We start from the raw sequence: 16,410 nt of genomic DNA on the forward strand, positions 1-16,410 counted from the left end.
AGGTATACAGGTTTCAGATATTTCTATTCAAACTTGATACAGTAGTTTTTTTTATTTCTTTCCAGACATGCTTGTAAAAGATCTCCTGAGACCTGTCTGTTCCAGAGCCTTTGTAAGGGGAGAGGAAACCAATTACAGCACAGAGTTCTATTGAAACAATTTCTAGAACTGTAAACCTGGCTATAGAATTTGGAGATTCAGGATTTAAATTACATCTTTAATCAGGGATTCATTTGGACTGCAATCAAGGATCTGAGGTTCTCATTCTCAAAACCATAAATATCAAGCCAATATTTCATGTTGTCATAGAAACCATGTGACCACACACCGCTTACATGATGAATTTAAACCTGTGGTGAACCCAAAATCAAGAGCAAATAATACATTTCCCTGCGCCACTGCAATCACACAGGTATACTTTGTTGTTCAACTGATTTTATTTCTTTTTCTGTATATCAAAGAAAGCATAATGGAGACCAAACACAAAAAGGCAGGTACAAGTGAGGAGGAAAAAAATAAGCTTAATCAAAAATCTAACAATTCATAACAACACTGCCACTATTATTGTTCAATATTCAAAGGAATACCATGCTCTTGATGAGCAGAGGTGGCGTTAAACCATTATGGATCAATAATAATCAAAAAACAGTGATGAGTAGTAATGATAAATCGTATAAGTAGTAGTACAGTTATAACAATAGTGATAATCAAAGTGACAAAACATAAGATAATAAAAAGCAGATCTCCATAAAAACCTATCTAGTTTGGACAGTGCAACACCGTGTGTTTGAGTGTGTGTGTTTGTGTGTGAGATCCCAGTCTTGAGGTCCAAGCACTGCAGTCCTTGCTTTACAGACAAGATACAGTTTGCAACAGGAGTACAGGTTATTATTTTGAAAGCGCATTGTTACCCTCCTCATTTCGAAAAACCACACCGAGTGACTTTTAAATGTTGTGTTAATGGCTGTGTTCTTTTAAAAATGTCTGTAGCTTGTGCAAAAAAATTGTGGACTAGTGCAAGTGTCAAGCCGTGGGATGTCCTTTACAGTTTGCATTTATGAACACCTCTCCCGCTCTCTGTCGACCTCAAGATAGCTTTTTGGTTTTTGAATGACAGAAAAGCAAAGGGGAGGATTACTTTGGAATATCAGTTATTTTTTTAATATATTTCTTTACAAAAGTTCACGTTTTCATTTTGCATTTTTTGTTAAAACTATTAATAGTAACATTAATATACAACTTAAATTGAAGGAAAACATCTCTAGTATGTTATGTGTCCTTCAACACAGCACCATCTTATTAGCTCTCAGTCAACACATTTAATTTTTCCCAATTTGCTGAAGTATCCATTAGTCCCTTAAGGACACTGGTAAAAACAACTTTCTACCACGTCACTCACTGTTTCAGGTCTCTTCACAGCACGTGCTTTACCAGGATTAGCAAAGTCCAAAAAACGGGGACAGAAAAGATGTGGGAAGCAGCCCATTTCAAGCCCCATTCTTTTAACAATAGAGGTTTGGGTTTGACCTAAATAAAAATCGGTTAAACCGATTTTTAATTGCTTGTATTGTCATTTGTATAAATACTGAATTGAATAGAACGGAGACCATAACTTTGTCTTATGCACAGAACTCATGGAAAACAACTGTAAAACTTTGTGGAATCAATCCGACCCTTCCAGATGTGGATGAAATTCACTAACATTACACAATGATCACCTGGGCTTAGGCTGATGTACCTGGTGGTGTTTCCTCTTAAGGCCGTCATATTTCTACATCCACACTAGGTGAAGACAACATCTTCCAACAGGTTTGAAGAGCTGTATTCCAACATGACATCTAAACATTTGGGTGAAAAGTAAAAAATCCACAGGATCAAACCAAATTGTTGTAAAAGCAAAAGAGGTGGTAGTTCTAATCCTTGGCCAAGAGGACAATGAGAACTTTACAGGCAGGATTCCTTATGTCCCAGATAAAGAATACGACATTCAGAGACTTTCCCCCCAGAAATGCATTTGAAGACATTTTGGAACAGAGCTCTTCACCATTTCCCCCCAGGTTTTTTTTATCCTCAACATATCATTCTCACACCTAAAGCATGTTTCGTTACACTAGAAAAACAAATTTATTTCACGTGATTTATATTAAAATCATCCAAAATGCGTTAGTGTCTTTCTATAAAAAGACACTTGCATTAGAATGCTTAAAAACATTTTCAAACTATGTAAAATGTGTCAAAGTGCCGTATGCCAGGAGTCTAGGTTCCTCAGCCTCTTTTTGCCCTGTCTATTTGGATTGTCGTGAAAACTGCAAACAGGTAAAAGGGGACAATTAAACAGCCCCATTCTCTCTTAAGTACCTCTTTTTTTATATATCCCAAGTCAGTAGACACAACACTTGTCTGATCACACTGCCATAGCAAATTAAAAGGTGACAGTCAATACCAGTTAATCCTCTTTCAATGGTTCAGTCCAGTCCCGTTTTCTCCAAGCAATCTTTGCTCTAGAGATGAAAGGAGGTGTAAGAAAAGCAATTCCACAGGAGCAAACTGGGAGTTACTGATGTGAATATCTCGAGTTATAATCCCAAAAAGTGTTTCTGGGCCCACCATCAAATGGCCACTTCCAAAGAGGAAATACTTTTGCATCAGTCTTTAGAGTAGGACAGCTCAAGCATGGCAAGTTGAGTGCCTTTACAAATTATGGGAAGGTCACAGAAGGAAGGTTTTATATAACCACAGGGTTAGGACCAAAAAAGTTTGGATAAAGTGTGCATTAGGAACGAGGGGAAACTTGAGACGCGTTCATCACTAATCAGACAATAGCTGATTAGGTGGGAAGCAGCATGGAAATAGTCTGCTGTTGTGTTGAATTTCCAGGTGTAGATTATGTGGAGACAGTGAAGGTTGAGCAAATGATAACGGGTGCAGCGGAGCCAACTTCAAAAACTAAACAATATTAGCTTTTGATTAGTGCTCAATTTTGTTTATTAAAATCTGAGGAGCCCAAATGGGTCCAAGAAAAGTCAGTGTGCAGACCAATTGTGATCTGAGTCTTTTAACTGTTGCTGGTGGCCGTTGGTGGAGGCGACTCAATAACCATCTCCCCTCCAGAACCAGTGCCCGAACTGGTTACTGGAGTGGAATGAGAGACCTGCGAGCCCGGCGCAGCACTTCCGGGTCCGCCATTACCGGTGCCGTTCTTGTTGACGGTTGTCGCTGGTTGGCCAAAGTTAGTGGTTCTCAGGGTTGCCAGATGCCGTGGGGAGAAGACGTGGGCCCTTGCTGCAGCTCGGGATTCAAAAGAGACGTTGCAGGCATCGCAGCGGCCTGTCAGGGTTTCCTTTGGCACCGGCTGGCCGGCCACTGGGGAAGCTTCAGGTTCAGTTATTGTGAGATGAACTGGTTTGGGAAGGATGGGACGATTAGCTTTGAGAGCGTTGTACTGCAAGTAGGTTCCTGAGCTCATGTCCACCTTTCCACCTGACAGAGGAGACTGGGAATTGGAGGGTGGGGTGGAAAGACAGGAACAGAGAGGGAACAAGTTTAAGGCCATGACTGTTTAAAGCCAATATGCATTTAATTACCTCCACCAAGAAGTTTGTATTTCACCCGTGTCTTTGTTTATATGCCAGCATTTTAAACTGCAATACTGAAATGTATAATGGCTTTTTTCTTAATTTTCATTAAAAAAAACATATACATTTGTGTAACAAATATTTGACATGGGGTGTTGTTTTAGGAGTTTTGTTTTACGAAAAGAGCAAGACAGACACGTATCATTGTATAGCATTGGCAGAGTTATGCATTTAAGTGCTTTTTTTTATTTAATATATTTTTCTCTCTATGATAACAAAGTGTGACTACTTGAACATTTGTCAAAATTAGGTCTCTCTATAATTATATGACACCAAAGTTACATTAATACCAAATATGATCAAAATATGATTATATTTTCAGAAGTCAAATATTTTTCTGTCAAAGAAAATTAAACATAAAATTTAAATAAGGGATGTGCAGTAGGTGATTAATGGTTTGTTTGAAATGAAAGTAGGTGGACAATATAGCAAATTAAATGAAAATCAATATCCAATGTGAAATAATGGCATAGTAATGGTAATAGGCATAAAGGCCTGTAGTTTGTACAATTAAGCTTCAATTCCACTTACCAATTTTTCTTGCTGCAACCTCCATCGCTTCTCCTTGGCTCTTGTGTTTTGGAACCAGATCTGCACCACTTTGAGCGGCAGACTGAGCTCAGACCCAATCGCCTCACACTCCATGGCATTAGGATGAGCACAGGTCTCGTAACAGGACTGCAGGATGGACAGCTGTAGGCAGGACAAGTGTGTTCGTGGCCTACGGCTGGATGAGTGGGACAGAAAGCCGCTCTCGGTTGGACTCGATTTAGCCACGACTGGGGTTGAGGGGCTGGCTGCTTTGGCAGAGCTGGGGGTGTTCGGGCTAACTGGTGCAATGCTGGGGGTGGGGGGTGGGGGGATGGTGCGAGGAGGCGTATGTGTGGGAAGAGCCAGCTGTTCTCTTGATAGAGTGTTGATCTTTATGGGGACCTTGGGGGTCCAGTAGTTCAGCCCATTCTGTTTCTGCGGCACCACCATCGTGGAAGGAAGCCTGTTGTTGATGGGGGTCAACTTGGGCACCATGCGGTTAATACTCCCTGGCCCCGAACCAATCTCATCCTCATTGTCTCTATCTTCATCAGTCTTTTCCTCGTCACTCTCCTCTAGTTTTCGTTTCTGGGCTGGTCGTGGGGCAATGGGGATTGGATCCTTGGGTGGGGCTAAAGGGCTAGGAGTGTTGACTTTGGGTGCAACTTTGACCATAGTAACATTGCTGGTGGTTTCAAGCTTGATCTTTGGCACTGCAGATATGCTGCTGCTGCTCAAAGGAGAGACCACAGTAGAAGAAACAACCTCTTTAGGCTTTATGGGAACTGGGATGAATTTTTTCACCACAGCTGGTTTGCCCAGCTCTTTTACAGGGTCCCGCTCAGTCTTGATAAGCGTGCGCACAATGGGAGAAGTTCCTATGGACACAGTATTGTTTGAAGCAGGCTTGTTGGAGAATATGGGTTTGGAGAGAGGCCAGGTAAACTTGATGAGAGGCTTGCCAACCGCAGCCAGAGTGCCATCACTGATAAACCTGACCTCACCCTTTCGTTCCCTTGCCCTCATGTTCTGGAACCAAATCTGAACCACCTTCTTTGGTAGGTGGACCCACTCTGAAATCTGTTCAAACTCGTGCTTCCCAGGATTGGGGTCTTTGAAATAGCAGCCATACAGAATGTCAAGTTGTTCAGCTTGAATGATGGTTCTTGAACGACGCATGTCCCGATACCTTTTTCCTTTAGCCTTTCTTTGCTGCTGGTCTTGGTCTCTCTCCTTTTCCTTCACATGTTCCCTTTCCAATAATGTTGCATTCATTTTCTCTGTTGCCCTCATGTAAATACTAGACTTTGTCATGTTACTGCAGTTGACCAGACTCATGCTGCTGTTGGAGGAGGGCATGGCACTAACAGATTCAGGCTTAACTTGGACGACAACCAGACCTTTGGATGTGGGCCTCAGGCCAAGCCCATCCAGCAGCTGTCCCTTCTGTGCTGCAATTTTATCAGCCAGGGAGGAAGAAGCCGATTTTGAGCTGTTTTTCCCCATGCTGAGGTCCAGGGCAGACTCACAGTCCCCGCCGTTTGACAGATAATGAGAGTTTTGGTTGTGGGAGGAGAGGGACTGCGAGAGAAGGGAGCTTGAGAAGCGTGTGATGGTTGGTGGATTAGTAAAGACTGGGACTTTGTTCCCATCTCCAATCATTGAGGGAGCAAGAGAGAGGACATATGGGCTGAGAAACTGAGTAGAAAAGTGAGCGAGGGACAATGGAAGTGAATGCAAAGCACTGGTGGCAATCCCAGGATGATCCAATGATTGGGACTGTGAACTTGGAGGATCCCCTTGGGCCTCCAGCTCGAGATCCACATCTGAGTCCAGTCTCTCCCTCTTGACCTTCACCTCATTGCGCTCAAACTCCCCCTTTCGTTTTTTCCTACGGGCCCTCTGACCTCCTCCACCCTCCTCATCTTCATACTCCTCCTCGGCATCAGAGAGAAACACAGTTGTAGAGCGCAAGACCTTTCCTCCAACTGATTTATCACCATGGACCTCCCGCTGTGCTTCACCTTTAGCAGGGCTCTCAGTATCCTCCCTCACAGACCCACTCTGACTTTCCTCATCAGACACAATGACAGAGGTGTAGACCTCATTTTCCGAATCAGAAGTGAGACAGGAATCTCTCCGACCCTCCATTCTAGTATCCCTCTGTCTGCGTTTCCCTCTTGTACGAGACAAATCTATTGCCTGACTCCCTGAAGCTTCAGCATCCTCGCCTTCTGCTATAATCAGTGAGTTTTCCTCGTCATCATAATCATTGTCAGAACTCTGGGAGTGCCTTGTAAATCCTGCCAAACCTTGCAGGTGGTCAGCCTCTGTTGCCCTTTGCCTCTGTCTGGCATGTCGCGCTTGTCTCATCCACCTACGTACTTCATCCTCGGAGAGCCCAACCTCTCTGCCCAGCGCCTCACAGTCTTCATGGGGAGGACTTGCAGCATCAGCCTCGCTACGTGACTCAAAGAACGCCATGAGAACCTCAGACTGGAACTCTGACAGCACGGGAAGGTCTTTATAAATTGATCCTATTATATTACAATGGGATCGAATTTGGTTGTTATTTAAGGCATTTGTACTTGGACTGGATTTTGGGGTGCCAACTGAACAACAAGGGCTAGTCCCAGATTGTGATTTTTGAGGGGTAGAATCAGGACTAAGCGTAAGGTTTAAATTAACAGGACTGAGGGTTGCGTTGCTGGGCACAGATGCAGAAGGCGAGAAGCTGTTATTGCGGAGGCTTTTCTCTGTGCCCGCTGGGGAGAGATTCAGGCTAGCTGCTTTATCACCTTCCAGGTCCAACTGATTAGTCGAGCGGTCTCCATCTGTTGTGCTATCTCTATGTGCCTTCCCACTGTTGTCGTCACTATTCTCAGCAGCCACTTTTCTTTCTATATCAGGACACTGTACTTCTTTGGTGTCCTTTTCCTTAACTTTCTCTGTTTCCAAGTCATCTGTCATTCTGCTATCCCTGTCCTTAATCTGAGCCGAGACCATCTCCTCACTCTCTTGTTCTCTCTCACACTTTATAGTCTGTTTTTGCTCCTCTGGGCAGAGCGGTATGTTTGTTGGAAGTCCTGCAGAGGGCCATTGGCTCTGTAAGCTGTTAAGTCTTTGGGTTAGGAGGGCTTGCTGGGCTGTGCTGAGACCTACAAATGGCACACACTGGGTTAAGAGCTGGCCTTGCTGGTTCTCTTGGTGCTGCTGAGTTTGGGCTTGCAGCCCGTTCAAGATCAAGGGCATGACCATTTGTGGCTGAGGCACGAGCTGATGTGCGGCTGCACCAGGAGCAGCACCGGCAGCAAACAAGGAGGGGAGGAGGGAGTGAGAGAGGGTGAGGAAGGCGGAGACTGCCTGAGCTGAGGCCACAGGGGAGGTGAGGAGGGAGGGAGCCACTTGTGCAGTCTGAATTTGCTCTCCGTCTTTTGTAGTAGTCACCATCACGGTTCCAGGAGCCGTACAGTTTGTGGTGGTCACTAGCTGAGTGGACGCACTTCCAGATGTGCTCAGTCCAGCATTTGGAGCAGCTGAGGTGCTGCCTCCTAAACCAGCAGTGGCCGCTGCGCTGTTTGCAGCTTGTGCAACAATTCCAGCATTCCGGCTGCGAGTCTGGTGCAAGACAGATTTCATATGGCTCTCAAGGGTGATGGCATGATTGTAAGAGACTCTACATACAGCACACTGGTAGGGTTTGTTTGATATAAATGGCCGAGACAGAACAGGAACTGCGGGAGGTTGGGGATCGATTTCCCCACTTTGTTTTGCAGGGCCTGTTGTCATCCTCTGAATGTGGGATGTAGAGTTGTAATGAACGCTCAAGGCAGTTTTGCTAGGAAAACTTTCCAGACAGGCATTGCATTTGAATGACCGAGTGTTATTTTCAGCTGGCACACCATTTTTACCAACTGACTTTTCGCTGGCGTCTGGGATTTCTGTGTTTTCAGTTGCATTTTGCTGTTTGGCTCCTGTCAATTGATTTCCCTCCTCTTCTGGCTCGGTCTCAGCTTCGCATCCCTCCTTCTCCATTATTTTCTCTTCCTCCATCTCTTTGTCTCCAACTGTCAGGGTAGCGTCTGAATTCTCACTTGATTGGCAGGGCTCTGAACCGCCGTCTACAGCAGGCTTTGATTGTGAGGCTTCAGAATCTGATAAAGGAGAATAAAAGGTTACATTTTTATGTTTTAGTAAATTCAACATTGTTGAAATATTTCCCCTGCAAATAAATGTCATATATTCCTCAGAACCTTTCCAGTCTGAATTTCTAAAGTACAACTAAGATAATTTAAGAAAGGTCCACTTTCTACAAACCCATCCAATAATCAGCATGTGTTATTAGTGGTCAATGCTTACCTGAAGACTTTTGAGCCCCTTTGTGCTCTGCTTTTCCACTGGCACTTTGTTTCAGAACAGCCTGTAAAAACAATAAAAGGAGACAGTCAACAAAATCACCACAGAAAACTTTGCTCTCAACCGGTTCCTTTAAGATGAGTATAAATCTACCAACTCTTTGAGCAGCCTGAAATTTGATGTTATACATAGGTTGCTTGGCTAGCCTATGATTTACACATTTTCCTAAAGGTATGTCATAAACTGTCTGATCAATTCAATCACTGCATTAGTTCCATATTAAACACATAACAAACTTTCATGGACCCAATACAATCATGAGTTCACAGACATGTTTATTTTTGTGATATTAACTCAGCCCTTTAAGCACTAATCCAATAATTACAATAATAAACATTAAGTGTTGACAGCCTTAAATTAACCTGCACAAATAAATCATGAAAACATCTCCTTCAGTCACAACTCAAACTTCTTATTTTTAATGTATCAAGAGATTATGCCATAATAAGTGTAAATGTATGTTTTCATTTTATTTAGATTTCATTACGTTCACATCACAATGTCAACAAGCAAACCATCAAATAACACAACGCTGAAGTTGTTGGATAATTTTAGTAAAATCTGCATATTGTCATTAGGTTAGATATAAATCCTTGTATTTTGATAAAATATAAACTAATTCAAAAAAAATTTGATAAGCCCTTAACTATGTTATTGCACTAATAATATATTATAAACAAGTACTAGACAAACAAACTTTCCAGTGCATCTATTCTTTGTAACCTGTTTAATATAGTATATGTGTGACCAGAAAGGGATTAACAAAGCTATAGGATTCTTTCTCATAGATACAGCAGATTTTACACAAAATAACAAAAAGAACAGTTAGACAAGTCACTTCTCTTTGGTGAGGATAATGTGTGTTAAGTTACCTCAAAACTTTGAGAGTCTATTTATGACCATTGTTTAAATTTAGTCCCCGAGATTTCTTGTCATCCTCTACAACTCTCCACAAAACACCTAAAAAATGAAGCTGAAATCAACCCCTACCAAAAAGGAGAACTTCAATTTAACCACAGAGCTACAAATTATGATGCGTTTGCACAACACTTTTTCATAAACCAGCAACAAGGGGACTCATTAAACAATATGTACAAAAGTCATGTATAACCCAGAGTAACCATGTCGCACCCTTCAGGGTGTATACTATGTGTAGGATATATACATTGGACATATCACCCAGCCATACTTACAATGTCCAGCAGTCTGTTGACACAAGATGGAAGTACACTGTGTTGCTCGGTTAGATGCAGAGACAGGAAGGATCTGTCTGTTTGGCCTTTTTGGCAGAGGGGGCACAGCCACTCTGCCACCCCATTGCTTTCACTGCTCAGTGTCTCTCCAGACTCCTCCTGACAGATACAAGAGCATGTTAGAGAATCCTTCTCAATTCTGGAGCAGCAAATGTTGATCACAAAAAGACTATATAAAAAAGGAGTTCACAAGGCGGCCATATGGGATGCAAGAAAGTAATTTCATGTGACCAATTTTAAGACAAAAGCATATTTGTGCCCAGCAATTATCATGCGCAGCCCCGATCTGCAAGTCCTTTCTTCAATCAGCATGTAACAGTCAACCTAACCCTCGCTCAGTATCTCAATCCTGCAGTCTTTTAAAGCTTCATTTGTGGTTTCTCTAAACATTAACCACGCTTTGTAGGGAGGTTCCCAACATTTTGTCTGGAATGAGTGTCTCAAATCACACAATAAAGCACTTGTCTTTGAAAAGTAGTGGAGGACCCATCTAATGATTGCCGCGGGTTTTACGATGCACCATAATAAACTGGGCTCCAGATTTAACAAATACCATTGTGTCAGACTCCTTCGCATTCAATCTCACTGCGCACAATGAGCCAATATCACGTGAGCACATCAATTTAATAAATGCAGAACAGACTGGGGGACAAGCGGCAAATGATAACATGTGCCGCTTGACAATTCACAATCACTTCAGTGCCCCCTCCCACTCGGTTTGACCGAGCATGTGGTCAACATGTTAACTGGGATCCCAGATCATACTTGGCTCCAGTTCGGAGCAGTGAAGTCGAGAGCAGACCTCGCAGCTCTGTTGGGGTTGTTTTTTTCTCAACCTGCTGCAAACATCCATAACCCGCGTTGCAGCCGGACAGCAGTTGAACGCCACCACAGCTACAGTCCTCTCACTTCCTCCTCATGCCAATTAGCAGGCTAGCGAGGGGTAATACGACCACATAATGTCCCGACGCGGATGCATCTGCCCACTGTACCATCTTTATAACCCACCCTTAATCACCATCTCATAATTAAAAGCCGAGACAGCGCTAGACTGACGCCTCTTCGAGCGTAGTTGGCTAATTAACGAGAAGTCTAATTAGCTATGCCGAGCGGAGATGAATCAATTAGCTAGCAGCTAGGCTTGATCGGCGGCTGAAACGTCGCATTACAGCGGTGTTTCTGTGCGAGCTGGTACCGTAGTGGAGAGGTGATAATCCCCGCAGTGAGAGCCACTCACTTCTGCGTGACAGGCGTCGGATCGGGCTGGCGGCCGTTCCTCTCCGCTGAAACACTCGTAAGCCCGAAATGAACCAGGAGCTCGGGAACAGTCGTGTGACTTTGCTAGCTAGCCCTGTTAGCAGACAGATAATTAACTGCACCCCCCTCCCTCCGGAAAAACTCTGCCCGGTCCAGGTGGGAACTGCAGCTCCAGCAACAACCGACTGTTTCAGCGGGGTAGAGGAGGGAGAAAAGCACAAACACACGCCGACTCCGGGTCACAAACCTCGGCCTCGAGTTAGCTCCGTGCCCCGCTGGTTGAGGACGTGTAGCGCCGCTCCACCGCCGCCGCCGAGCGCAGACCGAGGCCTACACCGCCGTCTAATTAACGAACGTGGCTCCGCTCACAGATGTGTTAGAAAACACTGCCTCCCCCCGTTCCTCTCACACATACCCCCCCCGCCCAGCCGACCCTCTGTAGCCGCGTCCTAGCGCTGGAATCCACACCTTAAAAACACTTCGGTGCAACACATGTCCATGTAAACTATGATTTCAGCCGTAACTGGCTCCGAAGAAGAAGCACACACACCAGCTCCGAACGCGGAGGCACGGGCCCCGACGGTGGGGGTGGTGTCGGGAGGGAGCAGGGCGAAGGAGACGGAGGAGGAAAAAAAAAAAAGTTTGGATTTAACGTTGGATTCGTGAGGGGGAATGGGTCAGCGGCAGGCTCGCCGCCGTCGCCCCTCGGTGCCCCGGCGGTCGCAGGCCACTCTCCCGCACGAAGCAGCGCAATCGATCGATCGGGGGAGCGCGTTTAATTAAGTTGAGAGCAATTAGCTAATGCGTTTTACCTGCATGGTCTCCGCTCCAGCACGCACACACGCACACGCTTCCTCCGTGGCTCCTCAGAAGTGAAAAGTTTTCTTTCCTGCCCTCCCCTCTCCTCCTCCTCCTCCCTCCTCCTCTCCGGCGCTCCCCCTCCCTCTCCCCTGTAGTAAACAGACCACAGCTCCCCCCTAGGCTCGCTGCTGACATTCAGAGAGGGGACACGGAGATAAAGCCTTATATAACCCAAATATCCCTCTTATAGCGGTATATTATCAGTGCTGATCGGCGATCATCGATCCCTGATCAGTGCCTGGATCTGCTAGAGTCCGCGGATTACGCTGATCCCACCCTCCTATCTCCGCCCCTCTCTTTAATATTAAACCTTCCTCATTCTCACGTTAAAGGTGAACAGGAGTGAAGTCCCCCGTCCCACCCGCCCGCCTGCACCGGGGCGCGATGGCGACCCTTATGACAGCTGGATGGTGGGCCTGGCCTCTCGTGTTTTCCTCGCCTAACCGTCCCGTGTGAAGGAGGGTCTTACCGGGGTAAATATTGACGGAGCAGGGCGGATTAAATCGGCTCCATTTCTGCCCCCGCTGCCTGCGTTACTGGGGCAGCAGAGGTGATGCTCCTAAACACTCCCCTTAGCTGTCCGCCAATGCGCCTGTGCAGAATTATATTTTCGCTGACGTGTTGCAGCTGCCCGATTTGGTCCATCGCTCCGTTTTTGACGCCGAAACAAACGGATCTCAGAACCTGACCTGCGAAGGTGCGTGAGGGCGCAGTGCGCGCTGTTTCACGGGCTTTTTAAAACGCCCCGCGGTTGAGTTTGTGGATTTGCTACTCGGAGTTCGTGGCATGACCCTGCATTAGCTGCGTGGGCTGAATAAATCAAGCCTGATTAGAAATATCACTTTACATCAACGTGCAACTGTGCACTTAATATTAACAAAGCAGTGACGAACAGGTTATAGTAGTAAATGGTTCGGAAATAAGCATTAATAGCTAACAGAATATCTGTGATTGCACGTTTGGGAAATCTAGGTTAAATACCAAGGTAAGGCTATAAGTAACAGTAGTAATGTAAATAGTTTCCATTACAAGTAAGGGGTCACATAAAAGAGGAAGAAACAGAGAGTTTATTATTATTATTATTGCATAGTTGAGTTTTTTTTAAATGCTTTATACGTTGTTAATTGTATCCATAATGAGTTATTTATATCTCAAATTCTTTACATTTTACATTAGTAATAAATTACTCAGCCCACTAACTGTTGCGGTTTCAGGGTAATTAACGACAATGTACATTCCAGGTCCGTAAAGCTGTACTTACTGTATAGTGATTAATAAATATGCATAGTTATTTTCACTAGTTTATGTATAATGCATTCAAATTAGTATTGTGGTAAATGTTGTAGTCTATTGCAAAAATGTTGTTAATGTTATCATTATTATTATCATTAAACATAAAAAACTATACACCTCCAGAAGAAGAATAAAAAAACATAACCTGGTTATATAGGATTATTATGTTGGTGCATAACTGTCTTTGTGTATTATTTTAGTAGTAAATAGTAATTGAAGCTGTAGGGGGTAATAAAGTGCACTATCCCGTGAAACAACTTAAATCTTTTATACAAATAATGCACTAGAGTTAAGATAAGATAAGAAGTGTTTTATTAGTCCCGCAATGGGGGAAAGTTGAAAGGTTACAGCAGCAGAAGACATCACATAAGAAGTATGCAGTACATGGGTGAAGGATTATAAAGACATAGAAATATACCACAATATATAGAAACAATGTAAATGTGATTAAACCAGTATATACAGTGTAAAGAAAAATATTGTGTTAGGCTCAGGTTCAACAAAGCTGTACTTTCCGTACTATGCATTGTTAATTTCCTCCGCTGGTTACTGTTTTATACATTCAAGTTAGTGTCGGGGTAAATGGTGTTTACAACATAAATTATTTCCTAAAAAACTTGGGAAAAACTATAATGTAGCATATATTGCAGTCTATTCTTATTTGTGTTGTTCTTTTGTTATTATCATGATAAAAAGTTTAAAATGTATACCTTTCAGTACAGAGAAAAAATATATAATACACCTGCCTGTTAGGTTACTGACTGTAAAGGCTTGAAGCAGGTTAGAGGTAATTTAGCCGGACTCCTGATCCTACAGTGACATCGGTGTTGATGACACTGTGTCCATTTCAGATGAGCCTGGAAGTGGAGAGAAAGTTTATATGCGACGCTGACACTCTGAAGACTCTGGAGGAGATCGGGGGTATGTGTTAAATTTGTCTACCACACATTTAACAGATGGGTAATTTTAGAGTCCAGTTATTTATCCGATGCAGTGATCCCTGTCAGCTTACAAATGTTCACAGAAATTATTTTCCAACCTCTAACGGTGTTAGTCTCTGTGGTTGGTTGATGTGTAACTGCAGAAACACTTCATGGCCATCTGGGTATTTATTTAACTATCTCTCTTCCCCATCTTTTCTTTCCTCAGCCGTCTGTGTTGGTCAGCAACAGTTTCAAGACCAGTATTTTGACAACCCCCAGTTTGATTTGACATTGAGAGACATGTGGCTGCGTAAACGTAAAGGATGCTGGGAGCTCAAGTGTCCAGCAGAGGAGACAAGTGGAGAGCAAAGTAGAGCGGCAGTACTGTGCACTCGCTACAAGGAGATAACCACCCTGCATGAAATTCAGCTGAGAGTGGCAGAGGTCATCCCAGACGTTTGTGAGGACAGAGACGCAGAGAAGGCCCTCTCACACCAGGACGACTCTTGGCTGAGCAGAAGGAATCTGGCATGCTTTGCCGAGTTTACGACGACGAGGCAGTCATTCACGTTAGAGGAGGGGGGCGTGCAGATAGATCTGGACCAGGCAGACTTTGGCTACCATGTGGGGGAGCTAGAGGTGGTCGTACCTGAGGGTGGAGATGTGCAGGCCGCTCTGGAGAAGATTGAAAGAACTGCTCAAAAGCTGGGTGAGCTCAAAGCTGTCATCCCGCTCAGCCATTTAAAAGCATAGAGCACCATGTATCATGATATTAAATTTCCATTTGTCATCCTTTACAGGTCTGACCGGAGATCGGCGAGTTGAGGGAAAAATGAGCGTTTTCCTCAAAACATATCACCCAGAGCACTATGCGAAATTGCTAAATGTGCACATTTTATGAGAGACCACTGATTGTTTTCACTTGTGTATAAAGTGAGATATTATTTATTAGAAAACATGAAATAAAATGTGAGAGTAACATTAGGGATGCTCAAAGTTTACGTGCGTCTCCAAGACATTTCCTGTACATTCAAGTTTGGTAAAGCAACAGACCCTTTCCTCTCAACCTGAACACTATCGTCCAATGTACTGTAAACAACAGTTGTGGGAGAGTGACTGTAAATACTGAGAGTAAACAGGGTGACATACTCTCCATTTACCATCAATGATGAATGTTTTGTACTGCGATGTTATGATTAGACAGACAGCTCCAAATAAAGAGCTGGTGACTGTATTTATTCTCAAACCACAATCTGATGGTCTCAGACTTGTTCTTCTGTCAGAAGTTACTGCTTCGTGTGCTGGAATCAACAACTGCAACATTCCTCTTTTCTTTTAACAACAGTTCCAACTCAGGTCAAGTTTTTCACAATTAAAAGTATTTAAATCCATGTTCATGCCTCAATAATTACCTGAGATTTTGCCCCTGTACGTTGGTATCTTTGTTTTTCAGGATTTCTACGAAAATTGGTGGAACGATGGGACATGGACCGAGAGAGAACTTTATTCTTGTTCTCTTTCACTTTCTTTAATGTTGCCAGATGAGGGCGTTTTTGTTTAGACTTTCACCAATTTCCCAGGGAATACCGCCTTAAAACAACATTATGAAATGCCACTTTAGAATTGATACAAAAAAAAAGAAAAAAGACAAGTAGAAATAAAAAGGGAAGGGGTCGGGGAGGGAGGGGGGCATTGTATTCATGAAAGGGACCTCGGTCTCAAAATAAGACGAAAACCTTTGCCAGATCTTTTAATAGGTCTGGGTGGAGCAATGGGGTGTGTATTTAAGACGTTCAAGGTTAAGATGGGACAGAACCCCTTTCAACCCTTTGTGGTGCTTACATGACTTTAAGATAAATCAGGTAATAACAAATACAGCAACATATCTTTATTCTTTCAAGTTAAAATAAGAGGAGGCCTGTTAAATATCATTTGAAGTTTTTATAATCTCTACTGAGGATAAAACAATATTCTGTCATACAACCAGTTTACCAAAGAATTCCTTTCGGCATGTTGATGCTGAATCAATATGTTTTTGGTTTGACAAGGGGGACCTGGAGCCAATCACAGCTGACGTACAGACAGATGCATTACTTTGGAGTGACTTTGCCTCTCAGATCTGAACCAAGACGCAGCTAGCCACTGCATCACCATGCCACACCACTACAACAGGTCCTATGCAAAAACATGTTTGCATATTTAACTGTGACTTGATGTCAAACGGCATTGAAATCTGAAAAG

General features: G+C 43.6%; 2 protein-coding genes across 4 annotated transcripts; one reads left to right on the forward strand and one right to left on the reverse strand.

The window, feature by feature from the left end:
* Positions 1–415: 415 nt before the first annotated feature.
* Positions 416–11,995, reverse strand: zfhx2 (zinc finger homeobox 2). Its single transcript, XM_062379817.1, has 5 exons — positions 11,905–11,995; positions 9,776–9,934; positions 8,526–8,586; positions 4,167–8,320; positions 416–3,493 (listed from the first exon to the last, which is right to left on the reverse strand). The coding sequence occupies exons 1-5, from the start codon at positions 11,908–11,910 to the stop codon at positions 3,056–3,058; spliced, it is 4,818 nt and encodes a 1,605-aa protein (XP_062235801.1). The 5' UTR covers positions 11,911–11,995; the 3' UTR covers positions 416–3,055.
* thtpa (thiamine triphosphatase) lies at positions 10,984–15,421 on the forward strand. Of its 3 annotated transcripts, none has more exons than XM_062379822.1 (4): positions 10,984–11,129; positions 14,098–14,167; positions 14,396–14,878; positions 14,970–15,421. In XM_062379822.1, exons 2-4 carry the CDS (start codon positions 14,098–14,100, stop codon positions 15,068–15,070), a joined length of 654 nt encoding a protein of 217 aa, XP_062235806.1. In that variant the 5' UTR covers positions 10,984–11,129; the 3' UTR covers positions 15,071–15,421. The 3 variants fall into 3 exon arrangements, with proteins under 3 accessions (XP_062235806.1, XP_062235805.1, XP_062235804.1); XM_062379821.1 differs by lacking the exon at positions 10,984–11,129 and adding an exon at positions 12,298–12,426; XM_062379820.1 differs by lacking the exon at positions 10,984–11,129 and adding an exon at positions 12,491–12,650.
* The last annotated feature ends 989 nt before the right edge of the window (positions 15,422–16,410 follow it).

This window comes from Platichthys flesus, chromosome 21 (assembly GCF_949316205.1).
Source record: "Platichthys flesus chromosome 21, fPlaFle2.1, whole genome shotgun sequence".
Taxonomy (NCBI): Eukaryota; Metazoa; Chordata; class Actinopteri; order Pleuronectiformes; family Pleuronectidae; genus Platichthys; species Platichthys flesus.